Raw genomic sequence first — 26373 nt, forward strand, 5'->3', positions numbered from 1 at the left:
CACCGAGCAGCAATCAAGCATAATAAGCACCAATTAGGCAGCTTTAAAATGACTGTGATACTCAGCTCCTTCTAGACATTTACTGGTGTGGTTACAAACATGGTGAAGGCAAGAGAATGGTCCAGGAAGACAAGAGAAGAGGTGATTTCTCTTCACAGGAAGGGCAATGGCTATAAGAAGATTGCAAAGATGTTAAACATACCAAGAGACACCTTAGGAAGCATCATTCGCAAATTCAAGGCAAAGGGCACTGTTGAAACGCTACCTGGTCGTGGCAGAAAGAAGATGCTGACTTCGACTGCTGTGCGCTACCTGAAGCGTAGAGTGGAGAGAAGTCCCCGTGTGACTGCTGAGGAACTGAGAAAAGATTTGTCAGATGTGGGTACAGAAGTTTCAGCCCAGACAATAAGACGCACACTGCGTAATGAAGGCCTCCGTGCCAGAACTCCCAGGCGTACCCCCTTGCTGTCTCCAAAGAATAAGAAGAGTCGACTGCAGTATGCCAAAAGCCATGTGGACAAACCACAAAAGTTGTGGGATAGTGTTCTGTGGACTGATGAAACAAAATTAGAACTGTTTGGGCCCATGGATCAACGCTATGTTTGGAGGAGGAAGAACAAGGCCTATGATGAAAAGAACACCTTGCCTACTGTGAAGCATGGTGGAGGGTCAATCATGCTTTGGGGCTGTTTTGCTTCTGCAGGTACAGGGAAGCTTCAGCGTGTGCAAGGTACCATGAATTCTCTTCAGTACCAGGAGATATTGGATGGAAACGTGATGCAGTCCGTCACACACCTGAGGCTTGGGAGACGTTGGACCTTTCAACAGGACAATGATCCCAAGCATACCTCCAAGTCCACTAGAGCATGGTTGCAGAGGAAAGGCTGGAACATTTTGGAGTGGCCATCGCAGTCACCAGACTTAAATCCGATTGAGAACCTCTGGTGGGACTTAAAGAAAGCAGTTGCAGTGCGCAAGCCTAAGAATGTGACTGAACTGGAGGCCTTTGCCCATGAAGAATGGGCGAAGATACCCGTAGATCGCTGCAAGACACTTGTGTCAAGCTATGCTTCACGTTTAAAAGCTGTTATAACTGTAAAAGGATGCTGTACTAAGTACTAAGATTGAATGTCACTTGGGGGTTGAATAAAACTGATAATGCTGTGAGCACAGAAAAGACATTTGTGGTTATTTCATTATAACTGTTATGTTATATTTGTCTGACCTACAAGTGCCTCTTTAATGTAAATGTAAGCAAGATGACTGAATGATCAAAAGCAATGTCAAACTGGCCAAAACACTCAATTTCAGTGGGGGTTGAATAATTTTGGTCACAACTGTAGTTCAAGTCGTGATTTGTCATAATTGTGATGATTATGGCTTAAAGCTCATGAAAACCCCAAATCCACAATCTCAGAAAATTAGAATATTACATGCAATCAATAAAACAAGGATTGTACATATAACAATATCGGACCTCTGAAAGGTATAATCATGCATATGTACTCAGTACTTGGTTTGGGCCCCTTTTGCAGCAATTACTGCCTCAATGCGGCATGGCATGGAAGCTATCAGCTTGTGGCATTGCTGAGGTGTTATGGAAGACCAGGATGCTTCAATAGCGGCCTTCAGCTCTTCTGAATTGTTCGGTCTCATGTCTTTCATCTTTCTCTTGGCAATGCCCCATAGATTCTCTATGGGGTTCAGGTCAGGCGAGTTTGCTGGCCAATCAAGCACAGTAATCCCATGGTCATTGAACCAGGTTTTGGTACTTTTGGCAGTGTGGGCAGGTGCCAAGTCCTGCTGGAAAATGAAGTCAGCATCCCCATAAAGCTTGTCTGCGGAAGGAAGCATGAAGTGTTCCAAAATATCCTGGTAGACGGCTGCGTTGACCCTGGACTTAATGACCAGCAGATGACATGGCTCCCCAAAGCAGCACAGACTGTGGAAACTTCACACTAAACTTCAAGCATCTTGCAGTGTGCTCCTCTCCATTCTTCCTCCATACTCTGGGTCCTTGGTTTCCAAATGAGAAGCAAAAGTTGCTCTCATCAGAAAAGAGGACTTTGGACCACTGAGCAACAGACCAGCTCTGTTTTTCTTTAGCCCAGGTAAGACACTTCTAACGTTGTTTGTTGTTCAGGAGCAGCTTGACAAGAGGTATACGACATTTGAAGCCCATGTCCAGGATCCGTCTGTGTGTGGTGGCTCTTGATACATTGACTCCAGCCTCAGTCCACTCCTTGGGAAAGTCCCCAATACTTTTGAATGGCCTTTTCCTGACAATCCTCTCCAGGCTGCGGTCATCCCTGCTGCTTGTGCACCTTTTTCTTCCACACTTTTCCCTTCCACATAACTTTCTATTAATGTGCTTTGATACAGCACTTTGGGAACATACAACTTCTTTTGCAATTACCTTTTGAGGCTTTCCCTCCTTATGGAGGGTGTCAATGATGGTTTTCTGCACAACTGTCAGGTCAGCAGTCTTTCCCATGATTGTGATTCCTACTGAACCAGACTGAGAGACCATTTGAAGGCTCAGGAACCCTTTGCAGGTGTTATGGCTTAATTAGCTGATTAGAGTGGGACACTTTGAGCCTAGAATATTGCACCTTTTCACAATATTCTCATTTTTTGAGATTGTGGATTTGGGGTTTTCATGAGCTGTAAGCCATAATTATCACAATTATGACAAATCACGGCTTGAACTATCTTGCTTTGCATGTAATGAGTCTATCTCATATATTAGTTTCACCTTTTAAAGTGCATTACTGAAATAAATGAACTTTTGCATGATATTCTAATTTTTCGAGTTTCACCTGTATATCACAGCGAATGTGACACTGATCAGACATTTTCTGCTAGCTGATGTGTTTTAAATTCTAGTGCTTGACTAACCAGCAGTGAATGTTTGGTGAACGTCACATTCACCGCTTAAAAATATGCCCCTCAAGTTTTTACAAAATTCAGCTAAAATATGGCAAAGTGTAAAGAGAGATATACCAGCGTATTATTTTGTTTTTTATCGGACACTCAATCCTAGAAACAAAAAGCAATACATCGTACAGATCTGGGTCCCAAGGAGGAAATTATGCTGGCCTTAATTACCTTGCTGTAGACAGAATAAGCTGCCTTTATATACAATGAATCTTATCCAAAGGAGGATTACAGAGGCTGCCAGTGTTGGCCACCTTCTGAAAATTCTAGCTGCTTAGCTGTTATACTGAACCACTGGTTTTAAAGAGGCACTGTCACTTTGCCCATTTTCTGAAAAGCCCCCATGTCAGTAAAGCTAGGTTCACACTTATGCAGACTGCGTTTGAACCAATTCTGCTTTGCGTTTTGCAATTTTTTTTAATTTTATTTTTCTTGTTGCTAGACAGATTTTAAACCACATCAAAAACAAACTACATTCTTTTCTGCAGCATTTCCATTGAAGCCTATAGATCCAAAAATGCTATATTTTGCGTTCAAAAAAGTCTCTGACCCTTTCCAAAAAATGCACCGAGTGAAAACAAGGAGATGTGAACATGTCCCATAGGAAATCATGTTATATGGACTGTACTGCATTTCTGCAAAACACTGCAGAAAATGCTTAGGTGTGAACCTAGGGTAAAACCACCGACAAACTTCTACTATTTAAATTTTCAGTGATCTCCTACTACTCATCCCCAGCATGCAACAAAATACTCGGGGTCAGCTAGTGTCAGAGCCTAAACCTGACCAAAGATTGTCAATTTTTTTTTTTTCAGCCAACAGGCTGAACGGGAAAAAAATAAAAAAAAGTTACAGATCCCTCCATCCACACAAACTAGATGGACAGAGAAATCCAACCCATCAGGAAATTGTATTTTTACAGCAGTGCCTACCACTCAGAACACACTGTTCAGCAGCTGCAGCCATTGATTAAGAAAAAATTTTCAGCATGTCAATTCACCAGAAGTTGACCAAGGACAGGCCAAATTCTTATCAGTGTATGGCCAACTTTAGGGAGCAGTAACATCACCTTTTCAGCCATGTGAAGGTGCTCCAGCTTAGCGATTGGCCACAGACTCCAGCACTGTTACAAAAACAGACTGTGGGAGTTTGGGGCCGTGTACCCACAAGTAGGCAGGTGCAGTCTGCGTCCTCCACTGTAGGTGGCACTCGACCTGAGCTGTAACGCAGCTGGAGAGGAAGTCAGGAGAAACCTGGTTTCTCTATGGTCTCCTGGTCCCCAGAGGCAGTGTCCCAGTTGGCTATCCTGCATTCAGGTGACCCCTGGTGACCATCTTGGGCCAACAGAGCCTTTTTAAGGGCTTGTCCTGAGGGTTTGGAGCACATTTAACAAAGTGGATAGGATAAGGAAAGAGCAACCATATATCAGGGAAAGTGAGAGTGGCAGGGAGAGGTTCCAGACGAGTAGGGACAGGCTAGAGAAACACCATCCTACACCGGAAGCCTCCCCATTGGGAACAGACCAGCTAAGCCGCATTCTGCCTCCTGAGACAGACCCTGTTGGTGCATCTGAACCTGCTGTATTCTCAAGTCACAGAGAACTATGAATGTTTCCCAGTGTGGCGCTCTTCCGCTGGGTTGTCTTTTGAGTTAGGCCTTCCTTTAATACACGTTCTTGTTCTTTGAAACTGCGTAATTACTCCATCGCACCACACCACCTACCCACAAGCATCCATCTGGATGTCATATAGGGAGCAGCGGCTGGGTCCATGCAGCCATTGCATCCCAATTGACAGCAATAGGATTTCATGAATGGGGATGCATGGATCCCCTGTGTGTCCCAGTGCGGGTAAACGCTAAAGTAGGTCTACTGCAACTCCCTCCTCGCCGGCCTACCCCAGTGCAGGCTCTCCCCGCTTCAGACCATCCTGAACTCAGCGGCTAAACTTATCCACCTCACCAACCGCTCCACATCTGCCACCCCCCTCTGCCTATCCCTCCACAGGCTCCCTATCGCCCAACGCATCAAATTCAAACTACTCACTCTGACCTACAAAGCCATTCACAACACTGCCCCTAACTACCTCACCAACCTGATTCCCAGGTACCACCCTACCCGTACCCTTCGCTCTTCACAGGACCTCCTACTATCTTGCTCCCTGGTCTCCTCCTCCCACGCACGACTGCAAGACTTCTCCAGGTCCTCCCCCATCCTCTGGAACTCACTACCCCAATCCATCAGACTGTCACCTTCCCTCCCCACCTTCAGGCGCTCCCTGAAAACCCACCTCTTCAGGGAAGCCTACCCCACCCTCACCTAACAGCCGTTCTCCTTCATTCCTCCTAGCACTCCATCCCCCACAGCCATTTCCTCCTGTACCACTACCCCCTCCCTTCTAGATTGTAAGCTCGAAAGAGCAGGGCCCTCTAACCCCTCGTGTGCTGTTTGTAGTTGCTGTACTGTTTCATGTATTGCCCCCCCTCTATTGTACAGCGCTGAGCAAATCCTTTGGCGCTATATAAACTCGATGTAATAATAATAATAATGTCACATGATGTGAGCGAAGTCTAACTGGTATGAGAGGTGGTACATGAACAGTAGGCAGGCCTTAATATTACCCTTCCAAATGGTCCCAGAACCTGTTAAAAAGCATGGATGATGCCTTCCTACCCTCGATCCCGCATTCACAGGATGCCGTTCTCTAGAATACAGGTGCAATTCAGCGTGTTGCTGTGGGGAAGTGACAGGTCCTTCTTAAATTAAATCACTCCAAGCAATAACAGCATATCTGAAGAAATGGGAACCATGAGCAACATGATTTATTTAACTCAGAAAAGAACCATCACACTTAAATGAAAGTTGTATTTCTTATATGTAACAGACTTGTACAGGCAGTAAAATATACACTTTATTGCATGAAATTACTGGGAGAAAAATATCAGAGCGGGAAGAGAAACATGAATTATTTATGCCTATGGTTTACAGTCACAGTCATTTTCTGGCTGTTTCTCTTGTTATTTTATCTTTAAAGGGAATCCTTCGTGTTTCTAAGGCTTTATAGATATGCATATGAGAGTGATCAGTGTAAAGCTGAAATCCAAGCGGATCCAAAAAAATAAAATAACAAACGACACCAATTAGTGCAGACATGTATGCATTAAAATAACGGTGTATGCGTGTTTTTAATGCCAATTAGTGTCTGAATTTGTCTTTATATCTCCTTGCAGTTATCTTTTGCCCAGCAGACTAGAGGAGGCAAAGCCAGCACTAGGAGACAGTCAGGCTCTGATGCAGTGCTATCAGTCTAACACAGGGGACATGCTGACACAAGGAAAAGGCAGAGTAATGACTTACAGTATCTGTGCACTGATATCTCCCAGTCAGCAGGCTGGGATGTATTTACACCAATATTCTGGGATGCGCTTTGCTTCAACTCTAGTAGTACAGAACCGAACTATACAGTCTTGGATCACAAGACTGATTGAACAAACTTCACACAATCTGGCAGGTCAGTGGCAACCCAATATTTAATTTCAGCTTTATTTGATTTTTTTGATAAGAGTCCAGCTTTCAAGAACACCATTCATTGATGGGAGCATGTACATTAGGCACAGGTACTTACAGTGGATATAAAAAGTCTACAGACCCCTGTTAAAATGTCAGGTTTCTGTGATGTAAAAAAAAAAAAAAAAAAAAAAAAAGAAATAATTTCAGAACTTTTTCCACCTTTAATGTACCCTTTAAACTGTCCAACTCAATTGAAAAACAATGGGGGGGGAGTAAACAAAAAAAAAAACTAAAATAAAGTGGTTGCATAAGTATGCACACCCTCTTATTACTTGGGATGTAGCTGTGTTCATAATTAAGCAATCACATTCAATATCATGTTAAATATGAGTCAGTACACACCTGCCATCATTTAAAGCGCTTCTGATTAACCCCAAAGAAAGTTCAGCTGTTCTAGTAGGTCTTTCCTGACATTATCTTAGTCGCATCCTACAGCAAAAGCCATGGTCCGCAGAGAGCTTCCAAAGCATCAGAGGGATCTCACTGTTAAAATGTATCAGTCAGGAGAAGGGTACAAAAGAATTTCCAAGCCATTAGATATACACAGTGAAGACAGTCATCAAGTGGAGAAAATATGGTGCAACAGTGACATTACCAAGAACTGGATGTCCCTCCAAAATTGATAAAAAGACGAGAAGAAAACTGGTTTGGGAGGCTGCCAAGAGGCGTACAGCAACATGTTTGGTACATGTGACAACAATCTCCCGTATTCTTCATATGTCTGGGCTATGGGGTAGAGTGGCAAAATGAAAGCCTTTTCTTATGAAGAAGAAACATCCAAGCCCGTCTAAACTTTGCAAAAACACATCTGTAGTCTTCCATAAGCATGTGGGAAAATGTATTATGGTCTGATGAAACCAATGTTGAAGTTTTTGGCTATAATTCCAAAAGATATGTTTGGCGCAAAAACAACACTGCACGTCACCAAAAAGACCCACAGTGAAGCATGGTGGTGGCAGCATCATGCTTTGGGGCGGTTTTTCTTCAGCTGGAACTGGGGCCTTAGTCAAGGTAGAGAGAATTATAAACAGTTCCAAACACCAATCAATATTGGCACAAAACCTTCAGGCTTCTGCAAGAAAGCTGAACATGAAAAGGAACTTCATCTTTCAGCATGACAACGACCCAAAGCATACATCCAAATCAACAAAGGAATGACTTCACCAGAAGAAGATTAAAGTTTTGGAATGGCCCAGCCAGAACCCAGACAAGATGTGCCATGCTGATAGACTCATACCCAAAAAGACTGAGTGCTGGAATCAAATCAAAAGGTGCTTCAACAAAGTATTAGTTTAAGGGTGTGCACACTTATGCAACCATATTATTTTAGTTTATTTTTACTTCCCTCCACCTAAAATATTTCAGTTTGTTGCTCAGCTGAGTTGTACATTTTATAGGTCACATTAAAAGTGGAAAAAGTTCTGAAATGATTTATCTTTGTCTCATTTTTTTACATCACAGAAACCTGACATTTTAACAGGGATGTGTAGACTTTTTATATCCACTGTACATGGAGCAGGTATTCTACAGGATCGCTGAAAGACCTCCCACCAAACCCAGAGCACTCTAATCTGCAAGCTTTGAATTTCTTGAAAGAGTAGAAGTTTGTTGGAACCCTCCTGCATCTTCTTCCTGGTGTAGTCATAGTCTCTGGTCTAATGGGAGGTTTTAGGCTGGCTTTCAACAACATTAGTGTCTTGAGGTAAAAAGTATTTTTAAAAAATGGCACACAGGTGGTTGATCTCGAGAGCCCAACCGGAACAACCAATTCTTTGTCTTGAGCACATGACTGTCCCAAAGTCTTTTTCCCTCCCGCTACTTCCTGCCACATCACTTCCAGTCCTGAGCTTCATGAGCCAGTCCGATTAGTGAATTAGCATATGCATAGGGGAATCCTAGATTCTACTTCTATTTATGCTGTAAAAATCATTAAATCGTCATAGCAACACAATGACCACTGACTACCTACAAATTCACATGGCCACTCAGATTGGTCCTCATTGCCACAGTCTTGATTCTTGTTGGTGTGGAAAGTTTAAATGGACATGACACATTTGGTAGGTATTACTTTAGTCAAACTCAGCCATTAAAGCTAATGGGGCTGGGCCGCAACCATGTGCCAGACCTTTTGGCATTAAGTTGTATTTAATAAACTCCCCCTTGGAATTGGATAAAAAACTGGCAAAAAAAAAAAACTGGCACTCAGGAGGTGGCAGTATCACCTCTGCAAACCACCGCTCAGCCACCTCTGAAAAACAATCCACTACAGATTGAATTTTAGAGAGGCAAAAGTTCACCTACCGTGTGAAAAGGGCCAAATCAAGCTGATACAATGTCAGGTCTCTAAAAATCCATAAAACCAAACAAACAGGGGCAATACTAAAGGAGAATTCGAGCGAGGATAAAAAAATAATCAGAACACTTAGATAACCACTAGCTATCAATCAGGTACATGTCAACTGGAAAAAATTAAAAGGGCCCCCTTGCATGTTTTGAATAAATTTCTTTTGTTGTGCTTTGTCATGTGACCTAAAGCCTAGGCAACACACTATATGGTATGTGGCAATCAGGAGCTTTGTGTTTCAAGGTATTATAGGCTTTAGAGAGTATTTAAATGGATATACCCTGTCAATCAAAAGACTAATCCTGCATATGTAATGATAAAATATGGCCAACCTTGTGTATATACACATTATATAGTTACAAACCATAGAATAGGAACAAGGTTTTAAACACTAACTGCAACGATACATTTACAATTATAGCCCACATGGATACGATTTACAATACATATATTCTTTAATCTGATCTCTTTTACATTTATAGCTAGCGTTTGTATCTTTGCTAATATCCACCTCTCTTGCAGGCCAAAAATTGTGAACTTGCAAAGCCTTTTTGGAGGTAACTGGAGACCATGCATTGTGGAAATGACTTACCTCTGCCCCAAACCAGAGCTGCCCTGCAAGATTATCATGACGAATTTCTTCTGGAAATTTGACACAAAAATCTCGGTTTGCTCGCTCATGCTGAATGCATTCCTCCATGATCTGGTTTATGATATTTAAAACGTTGTCCTAGGAAGACAAAATGAAAGGCAAAAGAAAGGAAACAATAAGATTATTAATAGAGTTGCTTAACAGTATCCTTCATTTGGAAAAAACAAACATTTTGTATTAAATAAATTCATTCTTATGAACCCCTCACACCATAAAGGCCCTTTCTTATAGATGAGACCTTACATTACCTTGTTGAGAAGTTACGTGTTTTTTGCAGTAAATATTAAAGACATAGCTGTAGATCTCCAAAAATTCTATTCCACGCCATAAATCCCTTTATTTCCTTAACTTGGGCCCTAAAGGGGTAGCATATGGGATCACGGTTTGGGTCTGGTATGCAGAGATTTTTGTAAGGCAAAATATAGTTTACTTCACCTGCGAGAGAACACCGAATTGCCTGAAGCCAGATTTCCAAATCTGGAGTACTAGTAGGTTTGCAAATATACTTTCTTTACATGGATAACAAAAAGTCAGGTAGATATAAAACTTTACATATTAATATCATGCAGCTGGTGAGAAATCAGATGGCATGGTAGTCTTCTTTTCACATTATTAGCACAATTACTTTTGAACTGTGCTCAAAGAAGCAGAACTAGATTGAACCATCACAGCCGTGACTTTTCTCTAGAGCAGCCTCTCTCAACCATGGTTCCATGGAACCCTAGGGTTCCTCCAGAGGTTGCTAGGGGATCCTTGAGCAATCAAAAACTTCTGCCTCTCAGATAAGTTCCAACTGACACCAATGATCTTTATCTATCTGTAAGGGAGGGAGGTGATGTAGTGGGTGGAATTTTTCTATTGACCATCAATGTAACGAGCATTCTTCCGAGTGACCATCACACTAATCTACGGTGAAATTATCAGCAGGGTTTCTCTGAATCAAGAAAATTTATTCACGGGTTCCTCCATGGTGGCCGAGTAGGAGTTTTCTTTCAGATAAGAGCCACAAAACAAGCTGCTCAGCTGTCTCCTTAGTTAACCCAAAGTTCTCTGGGAACCATTTGTCATATATTTAATGTAGTTTGTAAAACAAAGCCTGCATATAAATCGTTAAGTAGACAAAATATACACAAAAGAACCAAGCGCTCAACTCTATCTAAAATTAGTGATTAGCACATCCACCTTGCAGCTGTCAGGAAGGGCATGCCAATACACAAGCTGGTTCCTCTGGACGAACTTCTGTGCACAGGCTAATGCATATTCCCTTTTGTGCTTGCAGAAATTGGGCACTTGCTAATACCAATGCACATCTGTGCAATTGCGCATTCTCATGTGCAGCGGTGCTCACGTGCACTATTTAAACTGGGCTAGTGCTCAAGATCAGTGCCGCTTTTTCTTCAGTGTCCTCAGTATCCTGATTCCAGTTGCTTACTCAAATGGTCCAGACTACCCTCAAAACTCTGCCTGCACCGACCTCGGTTTGTTCTCTGACCTCCGCTTCTGTCTGTTCCATTGGCTTCTGCTTCACTGATTGGCTTGCACCTAGACCACGCTTCTGCCTGTGCCCTGTACCTGATCCATCCTGCCAGTGTATGACCCGACCTGTGTGACTCTGCAACTGCCTGCTGCCACCTATATCTGCCTACCACCCTGCTGTTCCTGCCAATCTGCAGTTTGCTACCAGCTGCTGTCCCCAGTACCAGTATTTTTCAGTCTGCTACCCAGCTGCCTGTCAGTCTGCCTGCCTTACTGAAGATCCCTGACAACTTCGCCTGTCCAGTGTGGACGCCTGCCCTGCCGCTAGCAGGACATACAGGCATTCGTGCCACTCTGCACTCCTGCGCCTCTTGTTTACATTACCAGGGACCCGAGTCAGAGGTGTAAGAGAGGCTTTCCTCATCAAATCAGGATCTGCTACCAGGTACGTGATAGCAGCACTAGTGTCCTTGATTTGAATCCCGCTCAGCCAAGACACCATCTGCATGGAGTGCATGTCTAATCAACTAACCGGTTTCTGGGCCATATCCCATGATACGCTCCCCTGATGACATGGGCCAACAGAAATAGCCATCTGTTACCCAGCAGCACCATGAGGAGCATGCTAAGGTTACTTCACCTCAAGTGTGACAGAGCCAGTCTGATCTGACATAACCCAAAGCACTGCAGCATCTTTGACAGTCTGACAGGACCGGGTCAATTGCATTACTGACACAAAGACACACAAGATTGTCAGAGAGTAAACTGACATACATAACCTTCCATTCAAAACCATCCCATTCCAAATGATGCAATGGCAAAAGACATATGGCTTTGAGAACACAAATTCTCATGTATATACTGTACTGTAAATTATGTTATATCCATCAGGCCCACTGGTTTTATAGATGTATTAAAAAAAAAAAATAACATACATTTATACAAATACACACAGATGCATAACACACACTTGTTATATTGATGGAAAAAATTATACATTTTATAAAAAGCATCTTCCAAAAACCTGCTATACACTGCAGTGAGGTTCTGTTTCAATCCCCACTATATGATATTCGGTCTTTCTCCAATCTCATTCCCAAGGACCCTCGTGTGGCATTGTATCAGTAATGTAATTGACCCAAGCCCGACAGTCTATTAAAGATGGTGTAAATGCTTGGGGTTATATCTGACAGATGAGGCTGGCTCTGTCACACTATGAGGTGAAATAACATTAGTGTACTTCCCGTGGTGCTGCCATAGTAACCGATGGCCATTTTATAGGCCCACGTCATCAGGGGAGAGTATTACGTACTTAGATCCTTTTGTGTTGTCATGGCAGCCTCTGACTGATTTCATTGGCCCACGTTATTTGAGGTGTATGCTCTGAATTCAGATTATTCTAGGAGGTAGGTAGGCTCTGATGAAGGGGACTCATCTAAAAAAAAAAACAAAAAAAAAAAAAAAAACACTTTGGCCAGTAAGATGTGCGCTCTACAAGTGACTTGTCTCTAAGATGGTATACACAGAGTTCTTGTGGATTTACTTAAATTTCTATCCTACATTGTGGTCTGTGTACACCAAAACAGTTCATTTTCATCTATTTTATTAAAAGGTGTCCCAACTACTTTAAAAGGCAGTGAGCTTTGCAATTTGTTTTTATTGAAATTGTTTTGTTATACAGTATGTGTTCAATAAGTTGTTCTCCACTATTTTAGAACAATAGGCCCATGTATGTTCAGATAAGTGGAGTTATGGACACTGGGACTCTCCAGACTTTATATTAACAGTCTCAGAACAGACATTTATAAGGAACAGAGTTATCACTGTTCATATTGTAAGGGATTGCAAAGTAGGAAAGCCTGAAGCAAAAGGTACAACTGTGCAATGGAAACTAAAAAGACACCATGCATGTGTTGTGTGCAAGAGGGAACGTAAAGGACACACATCACAGTAGGTGGACATTTTTGGCAGAATTTACTGCAATCTATAAATGCCTCATTACCAGTCCATGACCAAATGATATTTCTCAGAGGCAATAATTTCAATACCAAAACTAGACAACAGACTCTAGGAAAGATATTGTTCTACCCTGGCAGGAAATGTCAGAACTCCACTGCTCTTATTTGTAAGTTTGGCAATTCACCTGCTGGGACATTTGGCCTGGTGCTCTATCACCACATACATAGGCCCAGATGCAAGTAACTGCTTCCATGGCACTTGCTTGGATCTGGTAACCACTGTTCCATTAAGTTCTCAGCCCTTGTGGTTTGCTCACTTGGTTGTAGCTTGGGCCTTACTCAAAATAGAGTAAATTCAAGTCACAGGAAAGTTTGTAGTCCAGCAGAAATGTAGTACATATTCTGTTCATGGAAGTGGACAAAACCATTTTTGTCAACTTTGAAGCTACACTAGGAACCCCTTGGGATCAGAGGACAGTTTATATTAATTTTAGGTTGAACAGGTAAGAGAAACTGCTCCTAATGTGTTGTAGAAAAAGGAAGGGGTGCTCACTGTCTGACCTGGATTGCATAAACTAATGAGAATTCTCAGTGAATTACAAAGGCTGCTCTTCTATGTATATACCCATGCATCCAGTTTATAAGGGTTTGTTTTGGGGCAGTAATTTAATGGAAGCCCAAAAGTTGCTCTTCCACAGGGGCCCTTGGGTGACTATCCTTCACTCAATCCCAGGCAACAACTGAGCTTACTTTGACAACCCTTTATACCACAGCTCTGTCCCTTGGCTTCTCCCACAGAGGCTCTTGCCACCAACCATCCATAGTGTCATTCCTCCCCACACATGTATCATTAATATTTAAATGGCCCATTTTCATATTTATCAGAGAAGTATCTCCAACTGTTGATCAAAAAAGTTTTTATTTTAGCCATGTTTTGACTAAATATGGCTGCCACCCCCTCTGCTCTCTGAGTACATCCAAGAACAGCTGGCCATCCCCAATAGACAGCCACATAATAAACCAAGCTGTCAAACAAGTAATCATATTTGAGATACAATCTAGAGCAAGCATCAATAATCAAACAATCCAATCACTTTACGGCCTGTCTCGTCAGAGTAATACATGCATTACATTGCTGACTGACTATGGCTGTAAATCTAAGTACTACCAGGAGTTAAAGATATTTTTAAATAACCAACTTTGTGTGTAAATTTTTACGGGATGGAGTTTGCGCTGAATAAATCAACCAAGCTGCGACGCCTGAAGAGCCATTTCCTGCAGTTATTGACTAATATAAAGATTTATCATCTGCAGCTCAGAGAAATGCAGATTACACGTATATTTAGCGATCCATTCCCTGTATCTCGCCTCTGCGATGAAAGGAAGGAGATTTATTAGCATTGCAGAGTCTGCAGGAAGAAACATTTGTAAAAAACATAAGAATACATGTTGCAGAAAAAAAGCACATTCTATAGCTCATTAGACTGATGGTGAGCCATGCCGCCGAGTTCACGGGTAAAGAGTTTCCCATATAATTAGCACTTATTACAAATTACAAGAACAAACTGAATTTTTCAGATGTTAAGGAGTTCAATTAATAAAAAAAAATCTAAATATAAAAGGCTGCTGTAAATTTGCTTGTGAAAACATATGTATTTTCATTGCCCTCTCTGATTTGCTGAGCAAGAGAAATGTCTAAAAAACATTACTTGAGTTATGATCTAATGAGAAGAGCTTTGACACACAAGCTGCACACTCCATGTTGACACTGAAAAAGGCCAAAATGTTAAAGCCATAATATTAAAATATACATGTGTGATGCACATCCTGTTCACACTTTTTATTTTATTACCAATTACCTGTCCATTTCAAACTGCAGTCAGTTTTAGATTTATAAATTTTGAAGTTCCCAAGGCCAAAAAAAGATGACCTGGAAATGCAATAGGCAACTTTTTCTTCAACCAAAAACTAAATACGCGACAGCAGTCCTTGTTAATCAGGTATGTGTTTATATTACAGCCTAAATCCATCCAAAACATTTTTTAAACTTTTTATAGACTTGGGAGGAGTTAATACTTTGTCAAGTTTTTCTGCTGTTCATGACCCCATTGCTGGGATTTCACCTTATATATCAATATTGTACCGCGCTCCAATATATTCAACTTTGAGTGATGTTATAAATTTTATGTGATATTATAAAAAGCTAAGTGTATCACCAATAGTTCAATAATTATCTAAATCTATTATACTTAAATCCATAATTAATATAAATATATAAATAAATTATAATAATAAATGTGAAGGAATCAATTAATATTTTTAAATAAAAAAATATTGGAGTGCAAAAAATATTGTTGAAAAAAGTATAAAATATATAAGTGAAAAATGAAAATGGGAATAACAGTTCAGTTCGTAAGAATAGAGATGGTATTGTAGTTCAATCTAATCTGTGTGATGAGCCAGTGTTCACGGCGTGAACCTCTCTCTCCTTTCTCCTCTCCTCAACACAGCCTTCTCAATGGGACTTTCTCCACTGGCTGCTTGGCTTATTCCTCCATATACGATACATACAGAGAAGGGAAAAGAAACATAGTGTCTTATCCGGGATAACGATTTTTTATTAAGCTTTGATCTCCCACTCACATGGTATAAATAAAAGTAGCGCTTTGTATAAAATGTGTCCAGATCAATCTACAAACAGCCTTGTAGGTGTGTTTGTCTTCATTGAATATACTCGCCGTTCCTCTGTGGATGCGTGATGACGTCACCGCCCCTCCCCTACGCGTTACGCTACAGGGACTCGTAGCTTCCTCTACATCCCCCAGAGGAAGCTACGAGTCCCTGTAGTGTAACGCGTAGGGGAGGGGCGGTGACGTCATCACGCATCCACAGAGGAACGGCGAGTATATTCAATGAAGACAAACACACCTACAAGGCTGTTTGTAGATTGATCTGGACACATTTTATACAAAGCGCTACTTTTATTTATACCATGTGAGTGGGAGATCAAAGCTTAATAAACAATCGTTATCCCGGATAAGACACTATGTTTCTTTTCCCTTCTCTGTATGTATCGTATATGGAGGAATAAGCCAAGCAGCCAGTGGAGAAAGTCCCATTGAGAAGGCTGTGTTGAGGAGAGGAGAAAGGAGAGAGAGGTTCACGCCGTGAACACTGACTCATCACACAGATTAGATTGAACTACAATACCATCTCTATTCTTACGAACTGAACTGTTATTCCCATTTTCATTTTTCACTTATATATTTTATACTTTTTTCAACAATATTTTTTGCACTCCAATATTTTTTTATTTAAAAATATTAATTGATTCCTTCACATTTATTATTATAATTTATTTATATATTTATATTTATTATGGATTTAAGTATAATAGATTTAGATAATTATTGAACTATTGGTGATACACTTAGCTATTTATAATATCACATAAAATTTATAACATCACTCAAAGTTGAATATATTGGAGCGCGGTACAATATTGATATATATAGTTAACATTCACACACCTAGAGAGGGTGTAATAAGTACCTGGCGATCTAATATTTTATACAATTTATTCAAGCACGTAATGAATTAATTAGTAATACTTTAGCAGTTCACATATATATTATTCACATTATTTTTATGCACGCAATTAATTGATTTAAGAGTAAGAAAACTTCTAGTGGCTCACAAGTATTTATCCAACCCTGGGATTTCACCTTGCCTCCTCTAACTCGGAAAGCAGGACAGGAAATGAGGAACAGGGGCAAGTGGATCAAGGAAACCGAGGCAATGATCATAACCTCACATAAGGTCTAACCCTTCCCCATTGTGTTGGAGAAAAAAAAAAGTTATTTTGTTGCTGTGACAGATCCAACCAAGGCAGGGGCTCTTGGAATGGACTAGGGGCTAGCCTTCTACCCACTGATTATACCGGGATTTTGTCTTCTTTCGATCAGAGCATGAAAAAAAAAAAGCTTAGTTCCTCCTTTGATCCCCTGGAGAGAGCAGATCACTCTAATAATGGACAACAATGGTGATGAATGCTGAGAGCGAGGCTTGGATTAAATCTCTAAATAAAGACAATAAAAACTTTTCCTTCTGGAATGGATGGAAAGATGTAATATTAATCTTGTAAAAGATTAATGGTGAGAGGAAACATGGCATCCCTCCTGCAGACTGGGTTGGAGAAGCTCCTCTACTTGGGACAGAAAAATTTATCAACAACCTCCCTCAAGAAATCTATAAAGGTAAAATAATTCCACTTTTTTAGATTGCTGAAAAATTGTATTCGTTTTGTCTTATGATGACTTTTCTAGTAGACAGATTACACAAGTGAAAGCCAAACACCTGAAAGACAGCATGCGTAATGTAATTTGTATATCCAGGAATGTGGGCTTGTTGCCACACAGGGGGTGGGCTCCCTGACTAATCAAAGCTGTTGATTACCTTACTGTTAATTAGATCGCTGTTTAGGTTACGGTTAGCTGCTAGTTGTTCTTTAGATGTACTGATTATATTACTGTTTTAAGTTTGCATTGTTCAGGATAATGCCTAAACCGATTTTGTATGGTATAAATTCTGTACCAATTTTCAATAAAAGTTGTTCCTGTTTCCACTTAAGCTACTATAGTCTAGTTCTTGCGTGCAATTCCCAGGTAGAATACTTTTTTCCTGGGTTCCAGTGGTGAGGAATCAGCTCTGTGATGGAGGCACCCAGGCGGGGTGCCAGTTGGTCTGCCACAGTTGCTTTCTTAGTCTACACTGGAAAGATTGTCCACCCTTCACAGCCACAAACAAAAATGTAAAAGGTTTTATCCCTTCTCCAAAATAAACAATTAGTCTTTACCTCTGTTCTTTGTTCTACCTCTGATATTACCCCATTCACACCACTGGCATCACTTCTATTGGCTGATGTTCCCAGCATCATGTAACTCAATCAAGTCCATTACACAGCCTTTAAAACTACAGGTTCAGATTTTTTTTTATATTCCCACCAGCCACCATGGATGGCTGTGAAGATACACGTGATTATGCCTGGACCTTCCAGCATTCTTTTTTTTGCCTGAAAAAATTCACGTCAGAGAGATTTTTTTATACATACTGCTGCAGAGTTTAAGATGATCTCCTTATTTAGAAAAATGTATGGCCTGAACCTTGATAAACAAGGTGCATGCAACTTGCTTGAAACAGATCTTAGATTCAAGGATGGTCCTGATGAACCCTGGCCCCCTCATTTCCTGGAAAAGATCTTTGTTTTTGAAGGAACGTGATAGGAAACGTTTGACTCAAAAAGGAAGCTAGTGGTATTAAAAAACACTTCTCAGTAGCAATTAAAATCCATTTATGTGGACTCTGGACTGAATTTTCAAACTTCTGTTAGTAGGTCAGTCAAGCAAAAAGTGATATTCCAGTTAAGAGCCTGGACTTTGGAAACCATACCCCAAAAAGGCAAACCAGAGGACCATCCTGGTAGTGCCAGGGCTTTGCTTACACATCAGAGCTTCCCCTGGTGTTCTGGTAACTTGTATGATTTGGTAGACACTTCATTATATCTCATTCCAAACCTCCTGAGACTAGCAGTTAAAGGCAATGTGCCTCTCACAGCAGATACAATGTCTATGAGTCTGTAGGTACATAAGTGCCTGGCCACCATCAAAATATTTTTCAGGATAAACTCAGAAGACAAAAAGGGTACCTTTTTCAGGGTACTGCTTTGGCGCAGTAGATGTTTTCAATAAAATAAAAAAAAGGCCTCCTGAATTCCCCATTTTTGACCAATGTTCAGAAATCTCATCTCTAAGATCCATGCCCTGGGCACTGGATGACCTTGTCCTGGAACTGCTGCTAAAAATTACTAGATCTACAACTCACGATACATTTTGTGATGGCCAGTGGGATCAACGTTCCTTATCCTTGTGGCCATTGGGAAGAATTACCCCCTTAAAGATCAATGGTGCCAGTAGGAACCTGAGAGGCAGAAATTGACCATTGCTCAAGGAACCCTAGCAATCTCTGGAGGAACCCTAGATTTTGATGGAACCCTGATTGAGAAACCCTGATCTAGATTATGTTTAAACATTTGAGTGGAATTAATCCTGAAATTATTTGAACTTTTTTAGGTTATTTACTGAAAAGCAGCAAAAAAAAGTGAGACAAAAAGTCAAATACATAATTAATAATTATATACTGTATTTTAACGTCTGTTAAAGGGTCAGCCAACTGAAGAGTAATACATTTTATGTTTTGCACAAGTATTTACTCCACCTGGACTGTTTCCACAGTTTGCAGTTCAACAACTTGAAATTAAAGTGGATTTCACTGAAATTTAATGTCACTGTTCTACAGAATAGTTCATCGTGTTGCAGTGAAAACATTCACCCAGTTTTCCAAATTATTTAGACCTTGTTCACATCTGTGTGTTTTAGGTACGACGTTTGCTTCAACTTTGATGCCGTTACATTAAAATGCACATTATATAGAGTTCAACACACCTTAAAGTCATGTAATTCATAAACACAGAGATGTGAACTGTGCTTACCCAGAATCATCTGCAGAGTCCTACATTGCAGTGAAGCCTTTAAACAAGCTCAAATGCAACCAGTTGCTGTGAGAAGTCACATAACTAGTTACATAGAATACATCTTTGTGAAAATCAAGTGTCATATGATCTTAAAATACTGTAAGTATACCTATTCCTGGTAGGTTGCTTAAAGCTGAACTCCAGGAATTATTTGGATTGGCAAAAGCAAGCATGTTTTATTCCATACCTGATGGACCATTGGAGAAGCTGGAAATCACTGTAGTAGTCAGCAATACTACAGTGATATCTGTAATCTTTTGGGACCTGCTGGTCTTCTGTGCGAGAGGATTCCCCCTTTTCACACTACCATCTGCTTGCTCAGTACTGCCGCCGATCATAAAAAAAATCCATTCACTGGACGAAGTGGAGAGTGTGACTTCACTGACCCACCTCTCCACCTCGTTCACTTAGAGACCGTGCTGAGCGGCCAATTCCCCGTATTGACAATACAGAAGGCCAGTTGCTCAACACTGGACCTGAAAACAAGTGGAAAATCAGTGAAGTAGTGGTGTCTACTTCAGTGATTTCCAGCTTCCAGGGACATCGGCCAGGTATGGTATATACATACAGTTATGGCCAAAATGATTGGCACCCCTGCATCTCTGTCAGATAATGTACCACTTTGCCCAGAAAATTGTTGCAATTACAAATGTTTAGACATCCTCATGTTTCTTTTTTTTTGTTTCTATTGGTATGATACAAAAAAAAATGGAGAAACAAAAAGCCAAACCTGACACATTCCAAGCAAAACACCAAAAATGGACAGGACAAAATTACTGGCACCCTCAATTAAATATTTGGTAGCACGTCCCTTTGAAAAAAATATTTTAAATCAATTGCTTCCTGAAACTATCAATGAGTTTCTTACACCTCTCTACTGGAATTTTAGACCACTCTTCTTTCGCCATCAGCTTCTGGTCTCTCAGATTAGAAGAGTAACTTTTCCCAACTGCTGTTTTGAGATCTCTCCACAGGTGCTCAATGGGACTGAGATCTGGACTCATTGCTGGTCAGTTCAATACTCTCCAGCGCTTTGTCTGAAACCATTTCTGTGTGTATTCTGACCTGTCGTGCTGTAAGACCCATGACCTCTGACAAAGACCCAACTTTCTGACATTGGGCACTACATTGCACCCCAGAATTCTTTGGTAGTCTTCCAATTTCATTGTGCCATGTACACAGTTAGACATCCAGTGCCTGACGCAGCAAAGAAACCCCAAGACATCAATGAACCTCCACCAGGTTTGACTGAATGGACTGTATTCTTTTTTTTTTAAAGGTCTTATTTCTTTTTCTGAAAACAGTAGAATGATGGGCTTTACCAAAGAGCTGTGGTTTTGTCTCCCAAAAGGATTTCGACTTCCGCAGGCAAGTTTTGGCAAACTCCAATCTGGCTTTTTTATGTTTTTGTGTCAGCAGTGGGGTCCTCCTGGGTCTCCCTTTACATAGCATCCCTTTACATTCAGATGGCAACGTATAGTGCGAGCTGACACAGTTTTACCCTGTGCCTGAAGGTCAGCTTGAATTTGTCTGGAAGTTGATCGAGGTTCTTTATACACCATTCCAACAATCCTTTGTTGCAATCTTTAATCAATTTTTCTTTCATCCACGTCCAGGGAGATTAGCTACAGTGCTATGGGCTGTAAACTTCTTGACAATGTTGCGCACAGTGGACACAGGAACATTAAGATCTCTGGAGACGGACTTGTAACCTTGAGATTGTCCATGCTTTTCCACAATGTTTGTTCTCAAATCCTTATTCTCTTCTCCATACTCCATGTGGCACACAAAGACAAACAGAAAGATTGAATCAATTTTTCACCATTTTAACTGGTTGCCGGTGTGATTTCTATTTTGTCAGCACCTGTTAATTGATACAGGCGAGTTTAATTATAAATTGCACAATCACCACAAACTTTTAAATTTTCTGGGCCAAGTGGTGCATTATCTGACAGAAATGCAGGGCTGCCATATTTTTGACTGTAGTTAAATTGGTCCAAGCTAGATCAATGTAACCAAGTATGAAATATCCATAGCTGGAATTTTTCTTTAAATCTGCTAGAGAGTTACCCCAAACAGGCAGTTGTGATGACAAAGGCGGTTCTAATTCTAAATAGCATTTCAACCAACATGTGTGTATTTCGTTTATGATTTTTTTTTATCAGAAGAAAAATATTTAGCATCATCAACTTTAATTGTATTATGCAAACTATACAACAATCAAAAAGAAGAGGAACCTTATGGGCTATCCACAAGGCACAGCATAATGCGGCACTGATACCCTTGTAGTGGAGTATGCAAATTCAATGAGACAATAGGGGCAGCACAGTGGCTAAATGGTTAGCACTTCTGCCTGGCAGTACTAGGGTTGTTGGTTTGAATCCCAGCCACGGCACCTCCTGACTGGAGTTTGCATGTTCTCCCTGTGCCTGCGTGGGTTTCCTCCGGGTACTCCGGTTTCCTTCCACACGCCAAAGACATGTTGGTAGGTTAATTGGATCCTGTCTAAATTGGCCCTTGTATATGAATGTGAGTTAGGGACTTTAGATTGTACACCCCTTGAGGGTTAGGGACTGATGTGAATGTACAATATATATGTAAAGCGCTGCGTAAATTGACGGCGCTATATAAGTATCTGAAATAAATAAATATATAGCTACCTCCATGAAAATATACAATTAAAAACTACAACAAACATGCTTTCGCTTTTTCTGCCGTCTGCAATGTAACTACAAAGTCCGGTAGTTGCACAGCTGCCAGCTTCAGACTTCATCAAAATCAGTGCTGCTGCGGATGTCCAGGAAACACTGCCTCATTTCTTCGCTGAAAACGTTTACTCCATTTATCTTAAATAGGAAATGATACATTTTTTGACAATTTTTAGTTTAGCTTTTTATTTATTTTTAGCTTTCAATTTGTTAAAAATGTAATTTACAATTTTATTTAAAAAAACATTTACACATGACAAATAAATCCCAGAGCACTAAGGGTTAGCTAGAAAGGTAGCAGAGCAGCCTGCTTTGCAGCTCAGTTTTTTGCATTCCAATATCTTATCGAATCCTGGACACATAAGAGAGAATTAACAAAGAGGGGTGCAGGCTGTATGTGTCAAAGTGTTACTAAACCCAGTACCCTGCATTCACTATATCTGGTTTCCCACACAGAACATGGAAGTGCAATTATTATAATAAATATAAACTGCTAAATACCTTTTCTTATCAGCAGTTAGAGCAGTCTTGTGACTTCAGCTGAGCACTGGTTAAAGCTTGTAGGAGGAGTTTTCTTTCTGCTCTAAGAGGATGCATAACCCCTGACCTCTGTCTGGGCAGTGCTTATTGGCCCTGTGCTGATCACATGCACTCTCCCAAGAAAAAGAAAAACCTCTAGCAATACACACTAAACTGAGCATGTGCAAAAGGGCTATGGGTTCAGTCTGTCTTATCAGTGTGGACATTTAAACAAGAGGAGGTACAGAGAAGTCAGGATCAAATGGTATTTTTACACAATGCAGAGAATTAACCCCTTATGTTCCACAGTGAGTATAACAAGCATGCTTTGCTGCATATACAGACTGATTTTACTGTTGTGGGTTTAGTAACACTTTAATGTGGCTCTGACCAAACTCCTGAAATGTACTTGTTTTACCTAGGAGATAATTAAAAAAGGTTATATACCCACATTATTCCTTGCTCCCTCAGCATCTGGTGCTTTCCTCTGTTGTCCATTGCTCTGGAATGTGGGTGGGCTCTCGGCGTACTCCCATTCAATACAGGATTACTGGTCCTGCATTGTAAGGGATGATGCCAGAGAGCTGCGACCAAGGGACATGAAGAGGAGGAAGCTTGCAGAATCAAAGAATAAGGTAAGTATATCAATTTATTTATCATCCCCTAGGCCAGGGGTGTCAAACTGGCAGCCCTCCAGCTGTTGCAAAACTACAAGTCCCATCATGTCTCTACCATTGGGAGTCATGCTTGTACCTGTCAATCTTGCAATGCCTCATGGGACTTGTAGTTTGGCAACAGCTGGAGGGCCGCCAGTTTGATACCCGTGCCCAGCAGTTAACCTTTGCAGTAGGAAGGCAGACCCACTGCAAGGGTAAATCTTTTTTCTCCTGGAGTTCAGCTTTAAATAGGTCAATGTGGTGTAACGCCAGACAAACAGTTCACTGCACAGTTGCAAGACAGATAAGGGCTCATGTACACTGCTGCTGATAAACTCACGTTTAGGAGCTGTTCAGCGTGTTTTTCAGCAGCCCCTGAACTCCCCCTAATGTTTTCCTATGTGTCCATGTAACATCGTCATTTACAGGCATTTGAGTTTACAGTTGTTTTTTTGAACGCAGAAAACTTGCGTTCAGCAGTTGATTTTATCAGCGTTTCAAAACACGTGTTTGGAAAATTTTTTTTCTTAACTCTTCCAATTCCCGCTGCTGTCCAGAGCCTTTTTTCATCATGAAAAATGCATGCAAAGCGTTTTCAAGGTACTCAAATGGACAAAACACTGAACACAGGATGTTCCTACCAAGATTTTCACACATTGTAATGACCAATTCACACCTCAGACCTCTCCCACCCTTGGAAACAAAAGATACATTATTGACCATTCACACCTTAAATTCCTCATGAAGACCCCCTGCCAGGTGACCTTAATGACTCACTCCACCTTTCCCACCCTTGGAAACAAAAGAAATGTTAATGAACAACTCACACCTAAGCTAATCTCAACACATACTTCTTTCTCTGCTTCTACTCTCTGTATTTTTCTAAAAGTCTGAAATAGTTAATAATTTACCACTTTTCAGTGCATTCTGGGCATTTGGGAGATTCTCTTGTGCTTATCTTTAAAAAACGCTTCTAAACACAAAAGCGCATAAACGCGTTATGCAAATAAGGCTAAACAGACTTTTTTAACCTACATTTTCCAGCAGTCAGTTTCCATCGTTCAGAAGTGTCCCATGTACATGGGGCCTAAATGAACAACTAACACAGGTTTTGTAATTCTATTACCCTTGCACACCTACCCGCCTGTACAGTCAGGTCCTGGGTCTCTCTGAAGATCATACAGAAGTTATGAAATGCATCCTGATCCAACCTGTCACTGACCAATACAGGTGTAGTAGCAGACTGAGTAAGGCATCCCTGAGAATTCCCCCTCCCAGTTTCCAACACAATCCAAAGCAATAGAGACCCAATTGCCCCTTCTCCCACACGGAGTGCTGCAGTGCCAGGGCTTACAGAAGACTAACACTGGGACAGGTTCCAGTATTTACTGTACACTGCTGCAATGTAAAACACATTTTTTTAAATGAATACATTACTGGCATAAAGCTGCCTGGAGTTCAGCATTAAATCATGCATATTTATAGTAAACCCTTACAAAAAAAAAAGATGGCACTAGATAATGAAATGATGATGACTATCATTCTGCATCTGTTTTTGTAAATTCCCTCTTCGCTCTTATTTTGATTAAAAAATCTGGCTATTGGCTGCGGTCATATGCCTGACTGACGCGGCTACAATCAAAGAACTCAGACGCCGTGCACGATTCTCTATCCGGTGTCAGCGTTTGGTTGATGTACTGCGTCTTTCTCTGCAGATCAGGCGGGGGGTTAATGATGAAAACACATCTCACTCTGCAGGAACTAAACTGTTCTTTTTACGGTTTACACGTCGCGTTCCCAAACATCGCTTTATCACGTTATCGGCCTGTATTCTTTTGGCAGCGCACACATTTAACTAGGAACACAAGACAAGCAATACTTACATCTATAGGCTTTAATTAGCTTCGTAATAAAGCTCCGGGGAGTTCTTTGGCATCTGGCTAACTTAATTTGCATTTAGTGTTGTCTTTTGTAACCTCCAAGGGTAAATTATTTTCAATGAAATTTTATATAATGAGATTTTAAAAATTGCAGGGCTGGTTAAAAAAAAAAAAAAAAAGAAACCAAAAAAACGCACAAACTTCCAGCTCCCCTCTTACTCCTCCCTGCAGATGTGAGAGTTGTTCATATTGACTAAGCCTTATAAAGTGGACATTGGCTGTTCTATAGGAACGCATCAATATACTGGGGGATATTTACTAAAACTGGAGCGCTCAGAATGTGGTGCAGCTGTACATGGTAGCCAATCAGCTTCTAACTTCCGCTCGTTCAATTAGGCTTGGTTCACATATATGCGGGTGGTGCCGCTGCAGATCTGCACGAAAATCTGTGCAGCCGCACCACCCACACAGAGGAATGCGGATTCGCGGGTGGGTGCCATTACTTCTAATGGCACGCCACCCACACTGGAAAACGCAACCACACTGGGAGTTCCCGTGCGGATTGCGGTTTCCAAAGAAGTGCAGGGACTTCTTCCCTGTGTGTCACGGGGCACGGGAGTCCATTCAAATGAATGGGCTCTCACGCCCGCGCAAAACACTACCTGCACGGCCGCATATATGTGAACCAGGGGTTAAACTTTGACAATAAAACTTACAAGCTGACTGGTTAGTATGCACAGCTGAAACAGATTCTGTGTGCACCAGTTTTAGTACATCTCCAACTTCCTGTCCTAAGGTGGCTACTCTCACTCCTCCATTGCATCTATAGGAGGGAGCCATGGTTGTTCCATTAAGCTTTGGCAATAAAACCTGGAAGCGGATTGGTTTCTATGTAGAGCTGCACCCGATTTTGCACAAGGAAATTTTAGTAAATAGCCCCCGCTGGCTGGCTAAGCACACACTTTATTTTGCAAGGACCAGAATATCTCAGATCCCCTGCAAACATGTCATCGGTCTCCAGATGAGCTTCTTACTACTCCAAAAAACACAAAATGTGCCCAATTAGGCCTTTTAAAAAAGAGGCAC

The 26373-nt window shown here is 41.1% G+C and overlaps 1 protein-coding gene across 4 annotated transcripts in view; it reads right to left on the reverse strand.

Annotated features, from left to right (window-relative positions):
• ZFYVE28 (zinc finger FYVE-type containing 28) overlaps positions 1-26373 on the reverse strand; it is a 371188-nt gene that overhangs the window by 154943 nt on the left and 189872 nt on the right. For all 4 annotated transcript variants that reach the window (XM_089691531.1, XM_089691530.1, XM_089691528.1 and 1 more), the window contains exon 3: positions 9442-9579. In XM_089691531.1, coding sequence (XP_089547657.1) covers positions 9442-9579 — 138 coding nt within the window. The remainder of the gene's footprint in view (positions 1-9441; positions 9580-26373) is intronic.

The sequence above is a fragment of the Staurois parvus genome, unplaced genomic scaffold, assembly GCF_062004578.1.
Source record: "Staurois parvus isolate SC_StPar_1 unplaced genomic scaffold, SC_StPar_1.0 ptg000564l, whole genome shotgun sequence".
Taxonomy (NCBI): Eukaryota; Metazoa; Chordata; class Amphibia; order Anura; family Ranidae; genus Staurois; species Staurois parvus.